General features: G+C 41.4%; 1 protein-coding gene across 2 annotated transcripts; it reads right to left on the bottom strand.

The window, feature by feature from the left end:
- On the bottom strand, window positions 1–27624 carry GNA13 (G protein subunit alpha 13). 2 transcript variants are annotated; one of them, XR_006931758.1, is made up of 5 exons: window positions 27323–27624; window positions 25322–25548; window positions 9443–9493; window positions 2867–4975; window positions 1–780 (listed from the first exon to the last, which is right to left on the bottom strand). XR_006931758.1 is itself a non-coding variant. In XM_415686.8 (4 exons), exons 1-4 carry the CDS (start codon window positions 27603–27605, stop codon window positions 4403–4405), a joined length of 1134 nt encoding a protein of 377 aa, XP_415686.1. In that variant the 5' UTR covers window positions 27606–27624; the 3' UTR covers window positions 1–4402. The 2 variants fall into 2 exon arrangements, 1 of the variants encoding a protein (XP_415686.1); XM_415686.8 differs by having other exon boundaries at window positions 1–4975.

Raw genomic sequence — 27624 nt, 5'->3', positions numbered from 1 at the left:
TGAGGCTGTATATGTTTATTCATCGTCAGTAATTTTGTACACAAGGCAAATATTAATAGCTGAAAGGCAACACTTTTGGAGAGTATGTACAGAGCGATGTACAAGCGAATGGAAGAGGTTTTAAACTATAAATTGATTTAACCATTTTATAAAAAGGAAGTGATGTTTTGTCTTCTAAGACCTCCCTTAGAAATAACTTATTGCCAATCTTTAACTAAAGCAAGGAGAAAAAAAAATTTACAATAAAAAGTAGTCCCTGGAAAGTTTATAAAAAGTTAAACATATAAAATTGTAAGCCACAAACATTTATACAAAGCTAATACAAATCTTGGTTTTGTTAAAGATCTATGAGATTGGTACAAAATATATTTTTACATAAAGGCTTCACTTAAGGTAAGCTCTCACTGCTACTGAAAGCGCAGGAAAGCGGTTTTAAATAGTCTGCAATTCAACTTATTTTCAAGTACAATGCAAAGAAATTGCAAAATGGCACTGTATTGCAATGCTGTATAATTAAAAAAAACAACTATGTTAATGGTACCATCAAACAGACAAGACCTGTAAAGTTAATTCATGAACATCTCAGTATGGCATGAAACTTCTGATCGTTTTGAAGCAGGAAATGCTACTGTTGGAAAATGAACAATCTGCAACTGACCTTGAAGAGAAACAACTAGGGAAGTCTTCCGATGGCAACGGACACGTTAAACATGCATAGTTCTGTCGTTAAGCAGTGAGCTGCTCCTAAACATCACGAGCAGATGCAGTTGGATAAGCTGTCTGAAACCGACCATAAATACTATTATTAGCCAAGTGTCACAAAGCTTGAAACACCTCATCTGAGCAATTCGCTAGAATAATTCTGATGGGCAAAATACAAAGCCACTTACTAGACAAATGAGTCCAATATACAGCCGTCAGGATGAATTAACCCACCTGATCTTTTTTTATTCTTTTCTTTCTAGATGAGTGGGTATCCCAAAAGAAAGCTTTACGTTTTACATAAGCTGATGGCTTACGCTCCCACATACAACACATAACGAAGTAAAGTTTTTAAAGCCCTGATGACCAGCCACAGTTTTAAGGTATCAATTGATGCAGTTGAACATACTGCAGCAGGGAACAGTCATTAAAACACTGGTTTCACTTCCAAGTACAGTAAGCCTGTACAAGACAGTGGTATATCTCCTTACAGTCGTTGATCAGTCATCTTTTCAACAGGGCCTACTCCCCCAAGGAGAACTAAGAGACTTTTGTGAACCTTGCTTTGCCACCTGCTTTTCCACCTGTCCTGGAAATGCACCTTGACTTGGAACGCACACTACCAAGCTGACCCTTCCTACCCAATGGTGATTGCTTCAGGATAAGAACCAGCCTGTTCCACAACAGCAGTCTTGTACCAAAATTAAATAATGCTGTACAGAAATTATATTTAGAAGGAAATCTAAAAAGCCATACAACAGTACGTGATGTGCTCCTTTTCAGGTAGCTATGAAGTTTGAAGATGGAAAAGCCCAATGTTGATTCAGTTTGTTTATCCAGTATGGTAACATAGGAACCATGTAAACAGTTACATCAAGGTTAGTTGCCTCCCTCCCTTTAAAGAAGTGGGAGTGGGAAATGCAAGTGATTTCATTCAGTAATTTCATTAAAATAATTCATTTTTGCCTGAGATTCATATAGTGCTTATCTCCCAGGGACTACTACTTTGTCAGAAGTGCCCCAACACTTGGGGTACACCCTGCTGCCTTATAGGCCCAACATTCACAGAGAAAGTCTTCTGAAAGGATTAAAAACAGCAGCGTTCTGTTTTGTGTGTATGTTGGTTCACAGAGAAGCTTGCTGAATATTTTCCTACTTTAGCTCCTGACAGAAGTGCCCAGTGCCTTGGTGAAACTGACTACATCCTTAGACTGACATCAGCTTTGAGGATTTTTTTGTAAATTAACAGGTCTCTTGACACAAAATTATCAACACTTTACATTATTTTTTTTTTAGACAAATTCCTGGTAATATTCCTCATCATCCAATATCCAGTCTCCAGTCTTCCCTGTAGCCACCTAGTCTGACATCCCACAAAACACTTACTACAGACCCTCTCCAAATTATTTTAATCAGCACAGATGAGTCGCTTCTCAAAATAAACTTGTTCAAACAACTGTCAGCAATGGAAAAAAGTCTCCTCCTCCTCCTGCCGGTTTGTTCCAATGATTAATTGCCCTCCCTACAAGGGCGTGGATTTGTTCAAACTTCTGCTTGCAAACAATGGACTTTGTCATACACTTGGAGGCTAACAGGCAGAGGTTTGCCCTCTGCTCACACAGCATTTACAGCCCGACCAAATCAACCTGTCATCCTCCCAAGAGGAAAGAGGAAAACTTTTGGACTGACACTAGAAGCATGTTGTCCAACCCTTTAAATACCCTCCACCAGCCTTTTCTGAGTTCTCCAGTTCATCATCCTTGAGTTGCTTACACATGAACTGAAGACATAAGAGTAACCATATCCATGCCTACAACAGAGGCAAAATCTAAATATCCCCATCTAATGATTGTATTAACCCTCTCGACAGTGTTGCACTGACTCTGCTGATAACACACTGTGACTTCTCCCAAGCTCTTTTCAGAATTCCTTCCTCCTAAAATAGTCCCTCGTTGCAAACAGACTAATCTATGACTATTCATTGGATGATATAAAGATGATATAAAAAAATAGAGATCTTTCAAAGCACTTAACTAAACAAAAACACACTATTCTCCATCTATGAACAGGAGAATGAGGTACGGATGTTAATACAACTCACAATCACAGTAAGTAAAGTTCAGGAGACAGGCAATTTTCCTATGTTCCAGCAACATGATCGCACCTGCAGAGACGCTGCTCCAAGCAGTGAGAACATTACATCACACCTCTTGCCACATACGTGGTATGCTGATAAAAATTCATTGTAAGAACACATTGGCCAGCATCACGATCCACAGGAATGTGCAGGTTCCACGGGGCAAAGTGGCAAGCTGGGCAGACTAAGTGGAACTACAGCCTGGGGAAAGACTTGGAGCAGCACTACTTTTTAAGAACACATGTTGGCAAGCTTACTCTTACTTAGTAGCACACTGCACGGTGTATGAGGATTTCTAGGCAAGAAGCATTTTTTTTTCTTATTTTGTAATCACACGGCAACAGTAATACCTCACCCCTACCCTTAAAAAAAAAACTACAATGGAACTTTTGGTAAATTATTATTAGTCACAAGCAGCACTCTACAGTACGCTATGCAACATGTTTGGCTCAAGTACACTTAGGATTGCTAGACCCAACTGGAAAGTCTCAGAAAGAACCTCATCAGCTGAAGTGTATTCTGCTGTGATGTCCTTTTTTCAGAAAACACATTCATCTTCACGGTGTCAGCTACACAAGGCCTCTGCTGGGAACACATATTTGCATAAGGCCACTGAAAATGCTGTAGGACAGAACACGAGGAGGCACTTTGGTCTGCAAGTACTTCTATCCATCACCAAATCCTTACTGATCACGAGGAGGCACACTGCAGGAGGTCATAAACCAGTGATATATTAAAGCGCTTCAAGAAAAGGTAAGGTACCTACATGTCACATCTGGTTTGTGAAGATAAGATAAACAAGTTTAGCTTGCTCCCCTTCCCACATCAGAATTTCAAGAGGACCGTATCATAGTGCTCTGTGTTTGCCACGGCTCCAAGACATCGCGTAGTTACAATGCAATAGAGTGAAACAGTGTACTGTGTCATTCACTACGCCTCGCCGCTGGACTTGTGCCTGCACCAGTACTTCCTGCCAGACGTCTGAAGTTCCCAATCCAAGGATTTTTAAAGCACATCCTAGTCAAAACCCATGCAAAGGTTTATGCTTAACAGGAAGAACATTACACCCAGGAATCCTAGCTTCAGATGCACGATTCCAGCGAGGGGTTTAAGGGTTTTCTAGCCAACAATAGACCTGAGAAATTGTAAGTCAGCTACAGTATCACAGTCTTCATTACGAAGTCAGATGTGAAAGGTTTGCCCCCCTAAAATTACTGCCAAAGCTCAACAATTGCAACAATTTCACTGAAGTTTGGACTTGGAATTCTGAGCATAGAATGATTTTCTAAGATAATATACATGTTCTTAAAAGGTCAAATTCAATCACTTTACAGGTAACTTAGACATAGGTCTGCTATAAAATTACAACTTGAGTCAACTTGAAGCTACACTGGGAGAGATTAAGCCTGAAATTCTGCAGAAATTGGCAATAATGTGTTCAGCAGCAGCTTTTAGCCACATAAAGAAGTCTGACAGGATCTGGATTTCTCTACTCCTGCTGTAAACTTCTAGTTAAAAAAACAACACACAAGAGTTACTCAAATAAAAATGTCTTTTTGCACATCACTGTAGCATAAGCTGCTTGAGGTTGTCATGAAGGATGGTATCCTTGACATCACGGAAGACTAGCCGGATGTTTTCTGTGTTAATAGCAGTGGTGAAGTGGTGGTAGAGGGGCTTCTGCTGCTGGTCCCGGCGTTTGGTACGAAAACAATCCACCAGGAATTTTTGGACATCCGTTAAGCAGTGGGGATCCCCTTCAAAATCTGGAAAATAGTCTTTGATGCTCACTTTTTGTACTTTTTCCTCAAGCAAGTCCGTCTTATTTAAGAAGAGAATGATGGAGACGTTGCTGAAAACCCGGTTATTGACTATTGTTTCAAAAATGTTCAGGGACTCCGTAAGGCGATTCGTTTGCCGATCCTCCATAAGCACTTGGTCAAATTCACTTGAGGAAACAAGGAAGAGTATTGATGTGACACTGTCGAAGCATTCAAACCAACGTTTCCGTTCTGACCTTTGGCCACCTACATCAACCATTTTGAAAGGAACATTCTTTATTTCAAAGTTGTACTCATGAATCCCTTTTGTGGGTCTTCGTGCCAGCAGAATATCTTGCTGTGAGGGAAGATAATCCTAAAAAAATAAAGCAGTTTGATGATTAGGACAAGTCACAGGCATGATGATCGCAGCTGACTTGCAATTGAGAGAAAGCTTGCAGAGGAACAGCATGAGGCTTTGAACAAACATGCACACGTATGTATATTTATATTCCAACACTGAAGCATTTTGCAAAGATCTGGAGTCAAAACCAGGAAACACACCCAATGTTAAATCAAAACATTTACTGCCCTGCAGAGAACTGAAGCTTTCCATTTGCCACATGACAAGCATTCATAAACAACCCTGAAAGGTGCACCATCAGCTCCTCATGCCAATTTTCCTCATTCTGAATTATTTTCTGCGTCATTCATCATCTTCCCACAAAGCTAGGAAACACATCTGACAACTACACAGGAATGCAGCAAATGGGGTCTAAAATGGGTTTCTCAAACCAGTATTCATGGTAGTATTCCACTCTAACTACGGGCAGTCACCTTGCCCCATTTTCTCATGCATTCTGCACAGCTGCCTCTAGGCAAAGAAAAAAGAGCTGCTTCAGTTAGTAATTAAAGGCAATCAATTAATTATGCCAGAAAAGTCAAACCTAAGCAACTTGCTGTGTATGTACCATGGATCTTTTGGATCCAGCTGAATCTGTCCAGAGTAACAAAATGCACTTCTATTAATTAGCTGTGTCCCTCCTGTGAGCTCCCACAGCTTGGTTTTGTCCAAACATCCTGTGCAATTGCAATTAGTAGAACAGAAGGAGAAACAAGTAGTTGATGACAGCAGTGCTTTTGCAGTAGTGTAGCCTAGGGAAACACCTGAGCCAGCTGTCTCTGTGGTTCTCCAGCCTGCCTTTCTTCCCAGAATTACATAGGCAGTGTTAAGTTTCTGCACTTCTTACATGATCACTGTCAACAGATGCAGACGCTTATGGAAAGAGGAATTCTTATTAGTCAGCTTTTGATGGCATGAAATTCAAGATGCATCAGATTGGGTATTTCTTCATTCTAAGAATTACATTTAAGTCTTCTCCTGTTTAAAAACTGCACCTAAACCAGACAGCTGGCTGATGCTGATTTTTACAGCTTTTTTGTTCACTTCTTACTGAAACTCCTCCTTACATTTTTCCAGCATTTCTCCTAACTTCAGAAAGAATGATTTCGGTTTCAGAGCTGGAACTTTAGCCTCTTCTTAGTCATCTATGTCTTCCTTTGACACTGCCAGTTACCAAACTGGAAGCTTTAATGAAGATGTTTAAGATTATTGTCCATAAAGTCTGATTCAGCTAATATGCTGTGAGTTAGGAGTGGGAGGGAAAATATATGGCAATTCAAATGCTGGTATTTCCAAGTTTAAGAAAGCTAGAAATGTTTGAACCGCAGCAAAAATTGCAAGGGAAGTGTAACGCTCCAAACATTTAATTTGCGTTACTTTGTAAGCTCAAAAGTGAAACTAGCTCGACTGTTTTGTTTGAACTCCTTGCTCTCTTCATTTGAGCCGCCCAGGACTAAGGCACTGATTTTTATCATGGCCTGCAATCACAAAGCAGTTCTCTGAAGCACAAGATCCCCACCCTGCACCACTAATACAAACCCCAAGCCTGTACTACCTCAGTCTGCAGGAGAGTTCAACAACTATAAAGTACCATGTTCTCTTCCAACTGAGCACCAGACATGTGCTTCCAGGCCCTTCTGATGAAAGAAGGGAATATAAAGAGTAATGGGATGTTTATATTAGTTACATTTATCTTGGATTTTTTTTTCTACCAAATGCTGTTAAGAGAGGGAGGACAACCAAAAACACAGAGCACTGTCAAATGGCACTGGGTACAGATGAAGGCATTTTGAGTAACGTTGACTGTTAGCTTTTGGCAACAGAGCTCAATACATATCCCATCTTGCAAACAGCCACGTATAGGGTTTCTTATTTGGTTATTCAGTCACACGTTCTCAGAGCAAAACCAGGAAGTCTTAGAAAAGCTCAGGAGCGACTGATATTCTTAGAAGTACATAAATGAATAAAATCAAATAATAGGAAAGGCCTTATATCCTTTGCGTATTTTTTTCCATATTGAAACAAGAGGACAAAACCAGCTCCTCTGGCTGTTTATTCAGGAAAGCTTTCAAGAAAAGGGCTTCATCCTAGAATTCCTGACAAATTCCCTGCACATTTGCAACCACAGATAAAACACTTTCGAGTGCTTTCCAGTTCTACATACATAGAGAAGACCTACCACATTTTATCCTACGTAGTTGGCTACTCCTATGCAACAGTCCACAACTGTGTGCACTGGAAGTCAAGTACTTGCTACAGGGACATCATTTGCTTACAGGAGACTAAATACAACTCCGAAGTAATCTCCCAGTATTTTAATGCTCTTCTTGAAGGACAATTCTGTTCTTTCCTTCCTCATACAGAGATCTTTGGATACTAGCAGCTTGCTACTGTAACAATTCTAAAGTAGCCCTTTCCTCACTACTGATCCCATCCCCTGCTGTACCCATTTTACTTGTCCTGTACCCACTCTTCTTCACTTTGGCCACTCTTCCATGGGGACTGACTTCTTTGCTACCTTCTTTTTTTCCCCTTTTCTTCCTGAGCAGCTCTATTTGCCTGTAAGCACTGGCTCTTCCCAAGGATACATATCAGCAATCATTCCTAAAACCCAATTCAACTTTTTTCTACCTGCTGCTTTCTTCCTGAATTATCATCCTCCTTGAATTCACTACAGTCTACCTCCTTCAACAGCACAACTTCTTTTCGTTATCAGGTAGCTATTTTGCCTATCACATCACTGTTTGCCTACTTACAATTGGAATTTAAGGTATGAATAAGAGCCAATCACACCATGGAAACCAATGTCTCTATGAGCTTTTTTGAATACATATAGTCTGCACTGGCAGCAGAAGTAACAAGCAGTTGCAAGGAATGCAGCTGATCCCAGCCTCTCTTATTCTGCTGAGCTGATTAAATCTGAACATCTAGTTCTTTTCCCTACATGCTGTTATCAGCAGCTCCCTTTTTGGCAACAGGCAAAAGAGCTCCCTTTTGGCAAGGGGCACACAAACCGGAGGTCTATCTGTTTATACACAATTGAGTGGCAGGCCCTCCTCATTGTATCAGATTATCAGATAAAAGCAGTAAAATACTTACATTAATACAGTTTGTTGAAACAATCATTAGATAAATCTTCCATATAGATAAGAACAAACCAGAAGAACCTATCAAATCTTTCACTCTTAGTAATACAGCTAGCATTTTTTTCCACCAAGATTTAATATTTTCTGTGACTGCAGATCTTGAAGAATCCTTTGCATCTCAGTAGTATTTGGTCTAACTTTAAGCCGGAAATGCTGTCAGTTGGAGTTCAGCACTCCCACAGCAACAGCAGAAATACAATTTGAGTCTGCATACATTGCATGCATACACGTCTATACAGACATAAGATAATTTTGCTTTTTTTTTTTATTGAAGTAGTGAGTTTTGGTCTCATGTTGTAATCAAAGAATGGAAGAAGGTTTCTCATAAAGACCTTTGAAAGAGAAACTGCAAAAATTTGCACCCAAGTGTACAAAAATGTGGAAAAAAAACCCTCGAAATTCAAATGGTGTTGGATTTAGAGAGTATGAGACCATTATCAACAGGTTTAGTAGTTCAATGAAGAGAATTAAAGCAGTTTTGTATTCCCTCATAACTGAACAATAAGAATTCAAAGAGTGCCAGACTTGAAGCAAGATACCCGGAAGCACACATATCCCACAAGACATTATACCAGTGCTCTATTTAGAAAAAAAGTCTGGCTCCACATTTTTTTTTTTCCCCAATCTGTTAAAAAGTAAAATGAAATTAAGCATGATGTAACAGCATTCATCTGAAGTGGCTCAAATTCCTTCAGTATTTGTTACCCATCTGCTGGAAATGACCATGGAGAAAAGACCTCCCCATGGAGCTGAAGTTAGCACTCCATTTCAAAAGCAATTTTCACATGCTGTTTCTGCAGTACAACGCTAATGAGCACTGGCACATAACTTCATCACTGAAACAGAAACCAGCATCGTATCGAAAAGTATTCTACAGAAATTTCAGTTTTTTCCCCCAGAGAAAACACATTCTATTCTGTACCAAATTTGTCCACTTTAAAATAGATACTACAGAAAGGTACCTCTGGTTTATACACTGATTTAGCTCAGTTTTCCTATGTGTATTTATATACACATTAAGTCATTTTTGGATAACAGTTAATGTGCTACTTTAACAACCTTCTGAGTGGGCAGCCGTTTGTAACTTGCTTCTTGCTCAATTTCCACAGAAGAGTTTTATTTCCCAAGTCTCCTGGCCCTCACATTGCCCTGCGCTGTTGACACACCAATGATGAACTGCTAAGGTAATGAAGTAGGCAAAGTTAACTAAAGTTATTTTAATAGACACTATTTGATCGGCTTAAAATCCAGTGATCAAAGAATCCTTTGAGGAGAGGAAAAACAAAAAGCTTACCTGTTCTCCAAGTTTATCCAAGTTGTCCAAGAAATATTTTACGGATTCCCCCTAGAAACGAAAGCAAACAGTTACTTAGCAAGTGGCCCACTCGATCTCTATGTCTTATATTCTCAAGTCCAGTTATTCTAAATCTAAACTGAATTGTTGTAAGCTTTAATTACTACCTTTTTTTCCCCCCTAAAGCAGCAATCCTAAGAACACAACTGAAGTTTTATTTAGGCCAGTTAATATTTAAGTTTCAAAAGCACAGTCAGTCGTGTTTATAGTAAAATTCTTTCCAATTTTAGGATTGCTAGATAAATCCTACAGTGTTATCCATGGGAACAAGCAAGGAAACAACCACGCCTTCAGTATGAAAAGATGCATTCAATTCTCCCAGCCCTTTGAAGACTCAGGGCACAAGCATTCAGATGCAAGAACTGAGCACTGGAGGCAAGTTAATTTATAGCTGCATTGCCATAGGATCCCACTCATGCGTGCTGCCCCTGAGCACAACAAATGATGAGCAGAGGAGGAGAAACAGAGGAAGCATTTTACTAGACAGACTTTCCTGCCAAAGATCAAGTTGGAGAAGAACTCCTTAGTCAGGGATTAATAAATTGAGTTCTGTGCTGCAATGACGCGTGATGCTGCATCTACTGTATGGGCAACCTTCCAATTCAAGCTATCACTGTCACAGTAACAACAGTTTTTAATCACTTCAGTAACACAAAACTGAAGATTCTTTTTGTAACTAACTACAGTCAGCACTCCAGGACTCTGGGGGGGCACAAGAACCCAGGAAGAACTCTCACAAGGACACTGCTGGACCCAGAATTGCTTGCAATAGGTAATGTACCAATTGAGCTCACTGAAAAGGGGAGAAGTACCTTAGGACTCCCAGCATCACAACAAAAACATAAGATGCTTCCCTCTGACAGCTCTTGATTATCAAGCTGTAACGTAACTTACTTTATTACAAACACACAAAGAAAAGCATCTGTGTTCCCACACTGAGGATGGAAGAGCAGGAATTCTGACTGCATTCTCTTGATGAGAAAACCATGAAGTATCCAAGACTGGAACAGCTAGATCCAAGCCAGACAAGTGAATTAGGACAGCAGTTGCATGGCAGTAGTAATGACTTCTCACTTGAATTGGGCTCAACAAATTTCTCTAGGAATTACACCAAATCTCAGTGTTAACCTGTGTCCTCAAAGCAGCAGCACCATGCTAGGGTAAAGAAACAGAGCAAAAAGGGTTCCAGCAGACACATGAGCCAGGCACCTCTGCAAGGTTTGTAGATCCCACAAGTCAGTTAATAGAAGTTGATGCTGCACCTTTAATTGGGCAATTTGAACATAAACTTTTAATTAGGTAAGAGTGAGACTTCAGTTGAAACATGCTTTGTGCTTGACACACCTGTAGGAACAGAGTCCAGCACAGATCTACCACTTTACCTGTTCTCTCAGTGGGGACAAAGTGCAGCAGTAACACCATTCTACAGAACTGCTGGTGCACAGCACCAACTGCCTGCAGTAACTGCAGTAAGTGTTTTATTATGTTTTTCAGCATTTCAGAAATCTGTTCTAAACACAGCCCTGCAAGGAATGTGTAGGTGGAACAGCATTCTTATTTCACAGGCAATAAAAACACAACTGCTGTACACAAACCTACCAGGAGTACTTCTGCTACAAGCTTCCCAAACAGGAGTAACAGGAACAGAACGTAGCCTTCCAAGTGCTAAACCCACTGCCTTCAGCTGAATGTTATGGCAAAATAAAGTTAGACTCAATTTCTTGTTTAGGCTCCAGTAGGAGCTGAGAACCTTCCTCCCCCACAGGGTTATGTAAAAAACTGGCCAGATTTCAGATTCATTAAGAGAAGATATTTATTCTAGAATACCTGGGCCTCAGGAGCTGTAGGTATATGTGTGTGTGCATATATGTATTTTAATATCAGCTCTTTTATATACTACTTATGGCAATGCTTGTTCCCTGAAGCTTTAACTCCACAGTTCTGGAATGCATGAGTTACTGCCTCTCCTTCAAATCCTGGGGCTTACTGCTGCTCCAGCAGACCCGGCAGCTCACGCACACAAGCAAACCACAGCCCTCCGAGGTCACCAAACAGCACCAGAGGCAGCTTCCCAAGGAGGGGATTTCCGGAAAGCACAAATGCAAAACGCATCGTCCTGCAGCAGTGGTAACGTTCTACAGTCACATGTCCAGCAAAGCAAAGTAACGTGGAGAAAGTCACTTAGGTTTTTAGGCTGCCATGCAACAAAAGCCAGTAGCAGATAAATATCAAGGTGGCCGTTCTGAAATTCAAGTGATTAAACTATAAAAGTAATCAGAGGTAAGAACAGGGAAATTTAAAAAGCAGAGACATACCGAGCTTCCCTCCTCAATGCTTTTGAATCAGGCACTGGGTTCTTTCCTTATGAAAATCTTTCCAGACAACCAACAAGACACTGAGCTGAGTGAGCAACTGTTTGTCAACAGGACTCAACCCTGTAGTATCTTTAAGCCATTCACTCATCGGCTTTCATTTATTTGGATGTCATTGAGAACTTCCAATGTCTTCAAATACAACCCGTTTTTTCACATTCCAGATGCCCCTCTAGATCATACAGCTACAAGCCAGAAAACTGACTCATACAAAGACATTCTGACCTTGACATTCTCCTATTTGCAGGAAATGCACTGCTAATTTCAAATACTCTTGAACAGCAAACTATCATGATTAACAGATTGTTATCAGAGTGCAGTACTGCAGAACTGAGGAGTTTTAACACATCTTAAATAAGCTTAAAAAGGCAGCATCACAAAGCACCCAATCAAGACTTCTGACGCTTTAGGAAGGTGTCAATCTCAGTATTTTATGCCATAATGGAGAGCAATCCACAGAAAGGAAAAAACAAAACAAACCGACTGAAAGACTTAATCCCAGTAATTGCTAAAGCTGAGTAAGAAGATGATCTGTCTGCAACCTTGTCTGACAAGGTCCAAAGACAGCTTTCACATTAGGCTATTTCCTGATACCAGATACAGAACTAGATCTCGCACTGTGAACTGATGGCAGTGACTATATTTAAACAGTCGGACTCAACAAACATCTGTCACGTTCTAAAATCTTCCCTCAGACAAACTGTAAACTATCTGGTTTACCTGAGATGACTAGAAAAAAGAAGCTGGGCTTCCCCGTGCTGCCCCGGCTGGCCATGCCCTACCTCTGCCACGTGGCTGCTGCAATGCCCATCTGCTCTAACATGGCCAGCTGTGAAACAGAGGAGTCACCAACAACCAACCCAACAGCAGCCTGGGAAACTGCAGGATCTCTCTCTGTTAAAAAAAGGCATCACATTGCTGTTGCCTTCTAATCCTCATTCTGCAAGCACGTATCATGGAAAGTCCAGCTTAAGATCTAGTTAAAGCACGGTGATGCAGTGAGCTCATGTCGGTTGCCTCATGCTCCACAGAGATCCCCTAACAAGGCACAGAGCCAGGAATAATGCATCTCTGATGCTATTTTAATGGTTAAGGAGATATTACAATGCTCCCATCAGAGAGACAGGAGAGGAAAAAAAGAGTACACCACACATACTGGCTTTGATGCCTATTACATAAAAATGAGGTTACAATCAATTGCTCTCAGGCAACATCAGAACGTTCACAAAAGAGCTCCTTACGTATTACAGCATGGTTCTAATTTTACTTTGTGAAGGTCAGAGGCGTTGGTTTTTATGTTTGTTTGTTTTTAAATGCAGATAAACCTTTCAAAGTGATTTCTGCAGCTCAGCAGTTCTGAGCAGCAAACTTCTAAAGTGTGGGCAAAGGCCACCAATGGCCTCACCTGGTGCTGCTCAGTTCCTTCTGCTCAGCTTGCAGCATGGCCCCAAAGACGCCAACATAAGTGGTGAAGTCAAACACAGGCCTCAGCACATTTCTTGTACTCACGTTGTCAAGCAGCAGCTTTAACCAACAGCCACTGCAGTCAGCGCAGCAAAAATGAATGGCCTACATTTACATTCAGCTTCAAAGACCTTCCAGCATTAGATGACTGCGCTTTTGCACCTTTAGTACAGGACTAAAAAAAACATTCGAATCTCAGATTTGAAGCAATTGCTTTGACTGCTTGTAGAAGATGCCCTTTTTGCTTCAAACAAAGCATACACATTTCAGCTGCAGCCCTTCAGCCTCCTCCTGATTCAGAAAAGCATGTAAACCACAGGAAGTTGACTGTTAAATAACTTTACTCATAATTGTCAAGTATTCCATTTTCAGAAAGGTTTGATTCAGAACAGCTTGTGTGCCTCCTGGAGCCCTGTGATCCCTACACTGAAGTCAAGCCAAGTCATTTTATTATGAACTCAGGAGTAATTCACAAAACACAACTAAATCATATTCTTATCGAGGTATCCGACATTAAAACAACAGCTTCCCTCACAAAACTGCAGTTATTTTAACTAGTCCTGCTTATGTCTGTACAATGAAGGACCTCAAGTTCCGTGTAATGCACTCTTTCTGAAGCAGAGATTTACTTATAGGACACCAGTGCATTTAACTGCTGTTTTAATTCAGAAGACCAGAAGATTAAGAACCTTTCCTAACAGAACATGGTACAGAGACAGATGACTGCCCAATATGTGACCAATGAGTACCTACAACAAAGCAGCCACAAATATTTTGTGGGGAAGAAAACTGCATGAAATATACAGCAGATGAACACATCTTTTAAACTCAGGAAGTGACATCAACTTATTTGGTTTCCATGAAAACAATATCAGCAATCATATATGATTTATTGATACCTTACAATAGCTAAACGAATTGTAGCTGCTTAGGGGAACACAGACACTATAATTCTTCCTAAAGCTATAAATTAAAAAAGGGAGAGAAAAAGCATCAAATAAAGATGAAAGTTCAGTGGAACATACTGAGCTGACAAGACCTGAGAATCTGAAAGAGTAAATGGGGTATTTAATGAGAACAGGAGATGCAGCTTGGTAACTAGAGTACCATGATAGCAAACATCAATCAGTTTCTCTTCCTGACCTGACTTGAATTTCTGGGAAAAGAGAAACCAACATTTCCACAACTATTAAAGACAAACAAACAAAAACCCAAACAACCAGAAAAACATGTTTTTTTTTAAAGCTTAGTTTAGAGGAAGAACAGGTAACTACAATGTTTTTGGGTTGCTATGTGTGTACCTAAGTTGACATAGAGAGCAAACTGCCAGTAAGCAGGGAAATGCAGCTTGAAGGAAAGACATAGGAGGAACCAGTGTGTTAAATGAAATTCTGCAGTTCACAATGCCCATACAATCAAGTACTTACAGCTTCTGCTATTAGAGGCTTACTCCAGATAAAATCGTATCTGAGGACTTTTACAAGTAATCCAACCAAAAGAACCCCAACCTTTATTTTCTTGAGCTCCCTTTGCCCCAGCTGATCCAAAGGAATTCTCACTACAGATCAATGGTGCTGCTATTGATGATCCACTGCAAGACTTCTGAAATTTCAGTAGTAAGCACAGGAGTCAAGCCAATGACATTTCCTAGTGAGACGAGCAGGTAGGAGCACTACAGCTCACCCTTCACCCCAACCCCCGAGGCTCAAAACACTGCAATAAAGAGTCAGATGATAAAGATGGCATTTATGCTATTAACACATCTAACCCTAATTAAGGTATCCATCTCCAATCCCAAATTATTTTGATTAGAGCAGTGAAAGCTGAGCCAACTCCTACATCCAGACATTAAACCTGTTCCATTTCTTTCACTAGCCTCAGAGTGAGGAACACTCCTGGGCCCTTCTCGACTTTGATGTTTCTACAGATTAACTTCTATTGTTGTTCACTCCTCCCGGGGCTTTTTAAATGGGGGTTCCTCTTCCACACACCTCAGTTAAGAGAAAAGGATGAAACTTCTGCACATTCACACGTGTAACTTGATTATTCTGATCAGAAAAAAACCACAGATACCCTCCCTACTTTACAGTAACTTCAGTTGCTTGCTTGGTATCTGCTATGGCTGGGGAAAATTACTTATTTCCCAATTGCCACTCATCTGTTCTAACAATTGATATATTGCTTTCTGTTTAAAGATGAACATTGTTGGCAGTGTTCCAGGAGTTTACAACAAGAATATCCAATAATTCCTTTTTAATAAAGTACTTTGAGGAAAGCATCAGTGTAAGCAACTGTCCACTTACTTACTGAACTGAAAGCCTTGACTAACACAGAAACCAGCCCCCCAGCAGAAATACATTTCCTTTAATTATGGACAACGTTGTGTTAAAACCAGCACAAACTGACACCCCCACCAAAGCAAACCACCCCATGTATGCCCACAAAAGCATTATCACAGCCTCGTGATACAAACAGATCCAACATCTGATCCACGTTATACCCACTTGTCCCTAAGAAGTGATGGCAAACTGCTTTAAAGCAGTTAGTGCTGTGTTAAAAGAACAGTCTCAGGAGGGCTGAAGCACAGATACCTTATGTCATTATCAGACCTTTAAGGATCAATCTTCTTTCTCTCCAGTACAACCACTTGAATAGTCAGCTTAAGACTGTTCTGCCTGTTTTCAAGATAAATTTTAAGTACATTGGAATTACCTACAGGCTTTTGCAAGAGTGCAGAGTCTCAGATACAGAGTACATCTGCTTTTACAGGGGTACAAAACAATCTCTTCCACCACCAATGCACGTCACAAATGCGTCACAGCTCATCCTACCTCTGCACAGCACTATCCTATTTCCTCTTTTCAGCACTTCCTGTGTGCAGCTCACATTGTATTTGACTTTTCTTCAGAGCAATGAGAAACACATCACGCAGTGTACAACTGAAACCACATTCAGGCACACAGCTGAGGATCTGGCCTCCAAAAAGAAAGGTTTAGGTCTTGATTCATAAAAAGTAATCTTTTGAAAAACCTTTTGGTAGTAGAGCAGAATTTGGATTTGGAACAGCTGGATGCAATTTGGTGGAGGGCTCTCAATAGCACGAAGCTAAAAATGAACCAAGAAAGGGAGGAGTCCCACTGAGTTCACTGCACGCCTGACGTTTTTATCTTGTGCAACAGTGCTAACAGCAAAAGGTGAAGGAGTTTAAGAAGGGTTTTTAACCCAATTATATCCCTTTAATCTATTATTCCCTATTTACCAAGTAATCCAATTAAACCATAATTCTCAAAATGTGGTTAAGAAATGGAGGTAGACAAAGCACGTCAACCTGACACATGCACCGCAGCGAGCAGGCAGCACCTGTGGGCTGCTGGAAACCCAGGGACACCTGCATGGCTGCTGTGCCCCAGCAGGAAGGAGCAGTACGCCAGGCCACCAACACCCCAGCCTAGAACACACTATTCCAAATAAGGCTCTAACATCTGTTTTCTTCTTGCACTGAACACAGTTTTGAATCATCCTTCAAAGTGCTTCAATGACTTAAACCTCCAATTTCATCTGTTAGCTAGGTATCCTTCCCATCTCCTGAAGTGATTTAATTGCCAGCTTCCTAATAAAATTTGCTTAAAGATATGAAAATACTCTACAGCTTTTAGGCTAGAACAGAGATAGCTTTCCATTAAAGCCTACAAAACCACAGTTTCTTCCATGCACGTCGCTCAGTTATGACATTTCCAAGTAATCCTGAAAGCCTACTTGGAAAGCAAGATGTGCCATATTCCATTAGCAGCTGAGAATTTTAAGAAATGGAACAATTTTGAGCTGTATGAAATGATATTCTGTTTGTACAACTCAAGAGCAAAACCCAAGAGCCTGCTAAAAAGCTTTCCCACTGCTAAAAGCCCAAGCAAAACACAGCATTTACACTGGCATGCCATGCAGCCTTCGGACCACTCTAAATGATGCAAACAGAGGTCTCTCTTGCAGCCTCTTGCAAAGGTCAGAGCCAGGTTAGCAAACACCACAAACAGAATTTAGGACACAGCATCTGCAAAACTGGTACACCGAACAAATACACTCACATTTGCCAGAACCTGAACAGAAATCAATCCATGACTGCAATTTAGGATATACTGTTCAGAAGATTAAGTACACTTCCTTCAATGACCATTTTCACTTGCTCCCTCAGTATTTACAACCCACACTTGTCTTCCAGAACATTTTCTTTAGGAAAGACACCCAATACTTTGCAAACAGTTTACAAAATTTCATTGATGCAATGATCTTTCAAGTCAAAACACACAGAGACCTAGCAAGAAGCCATATGAAAGCAGGCACTGATGGAGACGAAACAGCCACCTCCCAATTCCTATTTACACTCTAGGAAGCATCTATGTAAACTTTAGATGTTTTGCACACAAAACAGACTGGAACCAGACTGTAAACATTTGTTCCTCTTCCAGCGCACTGACCCACTGGCTCCATGACTTCATGTGTTTGCAACTCAAACTGCATATAATCTAACACTGAAGCAGCAGTGAGTCTGCAAATCCACCATCCATCATTTAGAGCTTTGCTTGCTTCCAAGTTGTACAAGACTGGCAAAGGCTCCAAAAAAATGAGAAGTATTTGGCATGTGGGAACACATCAGCACTAAAACTGGTCATGTTGAACTTTAAGATGCTTGAAAATCCCATTATTGCATATTCAGTAAACCAAATCATAACATCTTAAAAGCAGAACACTAAACTAGATACTGATGCATGCACTGAAGTATCCCTAAGATTCAGTTTTATAGCACACATTTGGTTTCTATTTCAGCCTTGTGAGAAATCCAGGCGACCAAATGCTTTTTAGTTCTTCCTCTGCCTCCACTGGCAGATCCCATTTCAATTAAGTTCTGATATTTCTGTTTGCAAACAGAGCTAAACCAGCAGAACTAAGCATTAGTACCATGCTAGTGTATCAGAGCTTGTAACAAGATATCTGATGAGATTTACTGATAAACTTATTACCTTTTTGAAAGGCCTACAAGAACCATTAGATGAATGTTAACTTAAGATGCAGTAAAAGTTGTGTCTAAAGCACTTAAGACAGTAGAATCTCAGAGACTTCCTAAATAGCAGCAATATTCAAACATTTCATACCACTTGTAGAATTTCACACTAGAAGATAACCTTAAAGAACTATGCAACTGTCATACAGGCTTCTGCAGAGATGCTCTGGATTACAGAAGGTATCTGCATGCTGCCTTCCCTTTCCTGCAACATCTCTATCCTCTTTATTCAGTCACCATGGGGTGACCAAACACCAGGCACAGCCAGTGAGAAGTGCTTCCAGCTGTCTGCTGAGCCCCATTTCCCTGGCATCATTAAACAAAGGAGGAAGATACAGAAACTCACCTCTAACAGCAGGACCTTTCCTTGGTTAAACAAAAGAAGAGGTACATGTACCACAGTAGCCAGTATAGTTACTCTATGGGTTTTCTTATGTATTAAGGTCAGCTGCACTTTTATCTTCTCACAATTTCTTAAGCAACTTCCTCAGCTACCACAAGTTAAAGTTTCCTACCATTTTGCCGCTTCTGCATAAGAGTTACAGCATGAGCAGGGCACATTCAGGCAGCATTCATAACGGTGAAGCTCAGGCCGATAAAGACAGCCTACACAGACATCCAAATACAACTAGAGTATATGTAACATGAGCTTAGCAACAGCAAACTTGAACCAGCCTCTAAGCCTGAAATTTAGGGAACAGCAGCATGAATCAATGCTGCCCCTGGTACCACACCTTAATCCTAAAAGATCCCACATTCACATATGAAAAAGATCACTCTATTCTTTGCCTCAGGTGTAAAATTGATGTATATAAATGGAACATCACTGCTGCTTCCACACCATATGTTATGCCAGCACGGAGATTTCCCGACTGCTGTGAATATTGGGATTTTGCAGTGTAGATTGGCCTTATACTAAGTAATTTCCAAATGGACAAAGTCTGAGCCACTGCCACATCAAAACTGTGCGAAGTACGGTGCTACAGGCACTGACATGCAGGTTAGTAACCAGTAAGGAAATTGGCTCCTAGCCCGTGGTTGTACGAAGGTCTCACATTAGACTGTAGGCAGCAGAAGCAACAAAAGCTCATCTAACACTTTCACACAGATTTAAAAGAATCTGCTGAGAAAAGGTTCACCCACTTAAATCTCTTCCTCTGAAATCTTGGTTGGAAGACAACTCAGCATGCTTCCACCTGATGTATGCACTGACATAACACATCCACATCAAGACAGCCTCCACTGAAACAATCTCAATCCAGTCACATCTGTACATGAAAAAAATAATTTACAAGATATATATGCACTCATTTGGAGTACTTGTAAAGAAAGAGCCACTCATACAGCCACTAGCTGCACCAAATACAGCAGCAGTATGCAGCATAGCAACCACATTCACCACTCAACTTTGCCAATGGAGACAAAGCCCATATCAAAATTACTTTTAAACTTGGAGGGGGGAAAAAAAAAATCAAACTATTGTAACAAAAAATCTGCTTCCTAGGTGTTCAGAAAAAAGCATGACAAAGATGTCCACCTGTAAAACCAGGCCTGCTTACGCTACAAAGCCAGCTGGCAATACAAGGCCACTGCTCTTCAGATACTTCAATACCTTTCTGCTGAACAGCTAGCATGCAGAAAAGGTAAAATGGCAGAAGGGGAAGAAGGCAGACCCAGAAGCAGCCTTTCGAGGCACAGGAACTCACAGAGACTGAAACAGAAATCCTAATCTGAATTTGGAAAAGGATGAAAGTTGGCATTTTGTGTAAAATTAGTATTAAGAGTTCATTCAAAGGTAATTCAGCTCAGTTACAATATTAGGATCAATCCCCATTACCCAAAGCACCCGTAGACATGTTGGGAGGGTTTCTAGCCAAAAAAATAAGCCTCCTTACTGTTTGGCTCTAGTTTTAATCTCTATACAAAATCTTATTAATATAGATCAACACAATCTTGTCACTGGAGCAGGAAAAACAGCAGAACAACGGAGACTCCCAGTCTTCTCTGAGGATTTGAATGATTCACTTTACAGAAATGAGTTTTGTGGAAATTTGTGTTAGCAACAAGCTTTGATAAATCCTTTTAATACAAAGTAAGGACAGAAGATGGCAAGTAGCTCTAACCTTTCCAAGGGTTTTAAGGAGTCGTGCTCACTGTACACATGCTATCTTGTCATGAGATGTTTAGCAGACCTATTGATCAGGGAAAAAGGGGAAAAATAATTCATATTTCAACACTGACAAAACAGCAGCAGTTTGTTACTTATTATCCACAAAAAATTCAAGCAACATGCAGCGCAATCACAATATTTTATTTAAACACACTAACTGAACTAAGTCAATGCACATTTACAGAAACACTGTGATTGGACCACAAAGAAGATTCTTACATGAGTCAGTACAACTTTTTGACAGTCTGTGCACTGAAGCTTGCCCTCCAGTTCAGAGAGGCTGCAGAGGATGAATAGTGAGAGGAATACCAACACATTCCATAGGGCACAAGCTGTTGAAAGCCTTCTGAAATTCAGCGTCACAAGCACAATGTAGAACACACTTCTGATGAGGTGTGGGCAAGATACCCTGTCTTTTTCCAGGTTCAGAGATGCTGAAGCACTGACTTCACAACTGCCCCTAAGACATGACTTCCTCTTTCTCGCATGTGGATGCATCTGCTACGTCACACAGCCCAGTCTACCTTCAAAGCATCGGCCTTCTCAGGATCACTACCCTACAATTAAGCATTTTTCAAATATATGTTGCCTTTGGACCTGAAAGAACGGTAAATTTTGCTATTACTTTGCAAAAGCCATCTGAGGACTGATTCTTTCCATAAGAGCTAATTTGATGTTCTCTTATACACAATAGCCCCATCAATATTCAGAGGCAGAAGCTAGAAAAGCTCCAAAAGAAGATTATGAAATACAATCTTCCAGCAAGCTGTACAACACTCTCCAAAAGCACTACTCTGCACGACAAAAAATACTATAGAGAAGCTGCAGAAAAAAGAACTTCACTCTGAACACACCTTTTCCTGTCTTCTATAATCTGATCGAGCACTTGCAGGCATGTCACAGAAGTAAACAGGACCCAGAGGTAAACACATATCGAATCGTCTTTATGTGCCATCAGTGTCTGCAGTTCTGGGTGAACGCTGACAGAATGAAATGCCATCACTGCCTCCTCACACTGAAGGGTCACGGCATTAAAAAAAACATCTGTGTAATCTGCAAGTAGGGCAAGAAGCACATATCTGAAGATCAACAATCGCCGGTAACAAACATTGAAACCCACCCAAACGTTATCTTTATCAAGAACAAACCTTTAACACATTCAAAGCTTGCCATGCAAATGAGGAACCCAGCTTTCATCCCACTTTTCCACTCTGAGAGAAGCAGGCTGTTTCAGAAGCAGCACTCGCACAGAAGTGCTCTCCTCAGACTTACTGGATTAACAGCACCTGAACAAGATGCTTCCTCAGCTGTCAGTGTCTGAAAGCAAATCTCAATGAGAACAGCAAACCTTTACAACTACGGAAAGAATGATCCCAAGGGTATACACATAAAAGCAAGGAAGTCTCTACTTAAGCACTCAGACATCCCTCACAATTTGTTAAAAATACTTCTGCTTACCTCCTCCTCCAAATAAAGCAATACAAATTTCACTCCAGCACTCAAGCAGCAGCTTTCCAACTGACTGGAAAACCAGCTTTCTTTTGGATTTAAACAAACCACTGGTCTGCGAGTTACACAATTACGAGAATGGTAGGTTTATCCAAGTCACTTCAGGAGATTACATACACTCATTTACTGGAAATCAACTTGTAATGGGAAACCCAAAGTGTTAATGAGATGACAAAGCATTAGAGTGACAGACTAACTCCATAGCTAATCCATGCTTGCTGTTGGACACAAGGCCATAGGAGGAACGTTCCATAGATGAAGAAAAAGCTTGACGATGACCAAAATCCCAAGAGCAAATTACAGGAACTGACTAAGCTATGGAGCCAAAGTAACCTGTAGTTAACCGTGTTAGTACCTAAATGGTTTTGGTTTGTAATAAAATTTGAGGGATTATAATATTACCCATCAGAGAAGTACTGAAGTAGCACATATTGCACTGTAAGCTGTCATTAGTTCTTTCCAGTTTTAAAGCATTACACACAGATGAACTAGTGAATTTTCATAAGTACTGCCACGTTACTGGCCAGAAGGCCCCTATTTTCACACAGAGGGAACTAAAAGATATCGACTATTCCCATGACCACTCAAGTTAACAAAATGAGGAAGGACACTAGTGAACTAGGCATGGAAATGCTGATTTCTAACTCTATTAAAATACAACCGCATTCCCCCCCCCTCCCTATTGCTATAAAAAGATGACGCTGTTTCTTTAGGCTCCCAGCATCATCTCTGGTGCTACAAATGAAAGATGCAGAAAAACAAAACAAACAGCTCAGTGATCTCTCACAAAAATACAGACATCTTCATATGCTAACTACACACATGCATAAGCTTTCATTTTAATCTTTCTTTTTCTACACTTATCTGCTCAAGCTATAAGTGGCATCCAGAACCACACTCCTGCATCCTTCCCTCCAGAACATCTACGCAGATTTTTTTCTCTCCTTATCCATCACCGCTCTGTTCTTCATTTGCTCACTTCTGCCTTTGCCTAACTCCCCTCATAAGCAGTACTTTCCCTGCATTCGTCTGTGCCCTTATAATGCCAACCATGTTTTTCAGTGCAGTGTCAAACTCAGTCCAGCTAAGCTTGCTCTTCACTCTGAAGTTAGAGCATAGACAGGCAAATAATAGTCTTATCTAATTCCTCTATTGCTCATTTCTCTCATTCCATTTTTCGCATCATGCCACTGAACTGGATGTAGAACAGTATTTTTCTTTTATCCCCCACACTGCAACACCATTTTCAGTTTTTAAGCCTTATTTGAAGAGTCAATGCTCAATACGACTAGGCCACCTGCATGTGCCTTCCAGCTCCCCCTGCCCTCCCTCAGGTACACCTCCAACTCCCTCCTTAGCTATTTGTCTTCTTTCCACACCACAGCATGCGCCTGGACTCCCTGAACACACCCCTACAGAGCCTGCCAGTGGATATGTCAGAAGTACACAGTGCTTTCAGGAGTTCTCTGTCATTCTGGTGACCATGTGTATCTGTCATAATTTAATGCCGAAGTGTACTAGGATAAAATTGAGACTTAATGCTTGAGCAGCATTTACACACTGCTTGCACCCCATGCAATGACATCACTCAGCTTTTTTTTTTTTTCATGATTATATCATGCGATAAATAAATCCTTTCAAGATCTCAGCACAATTTAGGGAATAAAGCAGTGTAAGTATAAATAGAGCAGTTACCTGATCTGCAAAACCAATTACTAGGGCAGCACTCAACTATGAATAGCACATTAAGAAATACTTCAAATTCTGCCTAAAGCCCAAACGGTTATATGTGCTTTTTGCAGAGATCATTACGCAGCTTTAGGAACCTCCAAAACAAAACTTTCTTTTCCCCCCTCCCTTCACAGATTCAGTAGAAAACGTTTTCAGCTCCTACTCAAAGTGAAACTGCACATGGGTCAGTTATGGAAAGAACCTACTTGTCAGAAACCCAAGGTGGCAGAATTAGAAGCGAAGGAAAAGGGAGCTACTTAGCCTCAAGTCATTAAACATATCTAATAAAAGATGAAATGTTTTTACTTAATGGATTTTAAAACAGACCACTCCAGCATAGCAATTATGTCAACTAGAAGTCACATTCGCACCAGATGAAAATCTTAAATACAGCCACGCAATTACCCCTTTGTGATAATTTCCAATGTAAAATGTAAGATGCAACAGGCCTCATTAAAAACCTACTGAAATAGCACAGAACGGGTCGGGCAGGCGATAAGCCAGTTGGGCACCTCTCCGAGACATTCCAGGATCTGGGCAATACATATTTATAAAGAATATTTATACAACCTATTTAAGCCAGCCTGTGATTATACAATCGTTCATAATAGCTCAACAGGAGACATCATCAGCCATTGTTCAGATTCATATTAAGACAAAGGTTATTTTTAAGACATAAAAGCACAAAGCCAGTTAGGTTTAAGAGACCAACAAGAACAGATTTAATCTATTTTAAGGTTGTCAAACCCCACCCTCACCCCTAAACAAGCCTATGCCACTGGCATTTACTACACAAGCCCATGAAACAATAAACAGTAAACTAAGTTTTCATTTCCTCTTGCACTATCAGCATGGAAACGGAACGAAGGGACTCTTTAGCTGTCACAGTCAATGATTCAGCTCAAGAATCAAGACAATCCTTTTTCTTTTCCAACCCCACTACTGAACTGTATACTCCAGCCTCAGCTGAGAACTTCCATCTAACAAAAACCTCATTACATGAGAATTAACATAGACATCCGAAATTAAACAGGAAGTATACAGAGGGAATGTTTGCTAGATTGCTCAAATTGGAATCGAGAAGGGAGTGGTTTTTAAATTCTTCTCATTAACCCATGCATATCTTCTCTGAAAGATCACTGTAAGTCCTCCCTCACTGCAAACAATGTTTCTTTTAAAAAAACATTTAAAGTAGAAAAACATAAAAATAATTGTATGTTAAAAACACTATTCAGTTCCAAGCCTTGCTGCTGAACATAAACGGTAATTGATACTTTGGCTTTCTCACATATTAAATGAGGACAATTGTGTCGGCTGCTCCATGTAAATCTTGGTTTTGAAAAAGGGGGGGGGGGAAATGGAGCTAAATGCATGAATTTACAGTAACACAGTAACAGACTACCATCCAAAATGCTGGACATCCATATGGAGGTCACTTAGCAGAAAGCGTTTCACCAAAAAGCAACATATGAACCAGACAACACACACACCCCAGACTTACAACACTGGAAGCTTACCAACTGGAATTCTCTGCGCCTGTCGTATGCATGCTGGATCCCACTGTCTGCCCATAGAGCTCTTATGGCCGGGAGGTACTGTAAAAAAACTGCTGTCTCCACCATTCCTTGCACCACCGTGACTGAGCGGGTATCGAAAGCCATCATCGTATCCCCGTTACTCTGGTTAACAGGATCTCCCCAAGGGATATGAAGTTTCTCTCTGGCATCCACAAGGACTCTCACACCTTTAACAACATGAAAGAGCATTGCAATTAGAATTTGTCTGCACCTACTTGTCTAGCTTATAACTCTGCAGAGAGCCAAACAATATGTTTACTCTGTATAACCGAAGCTCAGTAAGACTCTGAAGCCAGGAAAAAATCAGAAAGGTTCAGAAATATTGAATTAAAATACCACATTTTCAGGTAATAACAGAACTCAGAAGAGCCGCTATCAGAAAAACACAGCCTTGAGAAACAGGGTGATATCTGAAGTACAACGCTTCCAAAAGTGCCATCTTTAAATTACTAAGTCCCCAATCCATGGTATTATGTAAATATATTTATATTTTCCTCTGATCTCCAGAATCATTTTACAGCTGCTATATTTACTTGGCAGGCACACAAAACAAATGGAGTATATATAAAAGCTTATTTCAGAATATGTTAAACCACTTGATGGCTTAATTTTAAGGCTCCCCGGTGCCTACAGGGAGCACATCTTACTACTTTGTTACAGCGCTGTATTGAATTGTAGAGAGTTGACAGCCTTTAAGGTCCTCCTGATGGACAGACTAAACTGACTAAAAACACAGCGCTTTCTGAACTGTGTGGTTTTACTGCTTAAGAGCAGCTGGAATTGCATTTACATGAAGACTTTCCCACACTTACTATAATTTAAAAAAAGTAAATAATCTCTAGGAGAAACCGAGCGTCTTCAAACTGTCTCACATAGAGCTTAGAGGAGAAAAAAGAAATACAATCGTGTTGATGTAAACACAAGGAAATAAATTCTAGTATTAGGTTTGCTAATGGCAAAAAAAAAAAAAAGAACTAGAAAGTAAAAACAACGTTAAAGGCACAGAGAAAAATCATGGGTAATAATGGTGTGATAAGGACTCGCCCATGGCAGGAGGGTGAAACTAGATAATCTTTGAGGTCCTTTTCAACCCAGGGCATTCTATGATTCACCAATACCAACGTATCCTTCCAGAATTCATTCTCTTTCTGTCACTGCTGTATCTGTCAAAAGTAATCACTGCAGCAGCAGATCCGTGCTTCCTACACGTACACTTTTACAGTAAGAATCACCTGACTTTGCTAACAGACTACCGCCTCAATATTTCTGCTCGTGATTTCTACTTCCTCGCTACGTTTGAGTTTTTCAGGCTTGATCTGAAGCACTGTTATGAAACAGCTCTTTAAGACCCGCTTGAATTCTGGAGCCCTATTCAGGAGAAGGGCTGATGCCTGCCCACGATTCACACTCTCAAGAAACACAACGAAGATCGTACCTAAGCGCTACAGAACTCCAACTCAACACGCGATGAGTGAGAAGGCGAGGCTGACGAGGGGCGGCCGGCTGACAGCCGCGAGGCGCTCAGCCCGGCTGTGGCAGCGCTGTTCCGAGCGTGCAGCTCTGCCCGCCGCTGTCAGCCCGTTACCACCGCTCCTTCCACAGAAGCAGAACGCGCGCCGAGCTTCCTCCCCGGCACGGGCACGGCCCAGCCTCAGGTGCACCTCTTCCCCATCCACCACCGCTCGTCACCAGGAAACGGCCGTGCGGGCCGGGACCCGGCGGGACAGAACCGCCGCTCCCCCCACGCGGCGCGGGGCCGCCCCGAGCTGAGGGCCCCGCAACCCGCCCGTACCGGGGCTGACAGCCCGGGCCGCCCCGGCCGGCTACAGAAAGGCCGGCGATGAGGACCCCGCGGCTCCCGCCGTCCGCAGAGGCCGAGGACCCCCGCCCAGGTCCCCGCCCCGGGCCCCGCCGCCCTCAGACCGCCCCCGGCCGACGCACCCTTGATAACGTTGCTGTAGATGGTGGCCCGGAACTCCTCGCGGGCCGCCCGGTCCCAGTCCTGCCCGTGGATGATCCGCATCTGCTTGAGGAAGGTGGACTTGCCGCTCTCCCCCGCGCCCAGCAGCAGGATCTTGACGAGGCGCTTCACGTAGGTTTTCTCCCGGTTGAGGCACTTATCGATCTCCTTGGACTTGCGCTGCTGCTCGGCCTCGCCGCTGGTCAGCAGGCAGCCGGGGAAACAGCCCGACAGCACGGAGCGCGACGGCAGGAAGTCCGCCATCTTAGCGAGCACTGCCAGC

This window comes from Gallus gallus, chromosome 18 (genome assembly GCF_016699485.2).
Source record: "Gallus gallus isolate bGalGal1 chromosome 18, bGalGal1.mat.broiler.GRCg7b, whole genome shotgun sequence".
Classification (NCBI taxonomy): Eukaryota; Metazoa; Chordata; class Aves; order Galliformes; family Phasianidae; genus Gallus; species Gallus gallus.
The sequence above is the reverse complement of the archived record's forward strand: the minus strand, read 5'-3'. Positions and strand labels throughout refer to the sequence as shown.

Bases quoted from the DNA above. Each gene is read 5' to 3' on its own strand.
- GNA13 (XM_415686.8), bottom strand. From the start codon at position 27,605: ATGGCGGACTTCCTGCCGTCGCGCTCCGTGCTGTCGGGCTGTTTCCCC. The intron at 9,494-25,321 runs GTAAGCTTCCAG...TTTCGTTTCTAG, and splicing joins GGCGCAGAGAATTCCAGTTG to GGGGAATCCGTAAAATATTT. The intron at 4,976-9,442 runs GTAAGCTTTTTG...TTATTTTTTTAG, and splicing joins TGGATAAACTTGGAGAACAG to GATTATCTTCCCTCACAGCA.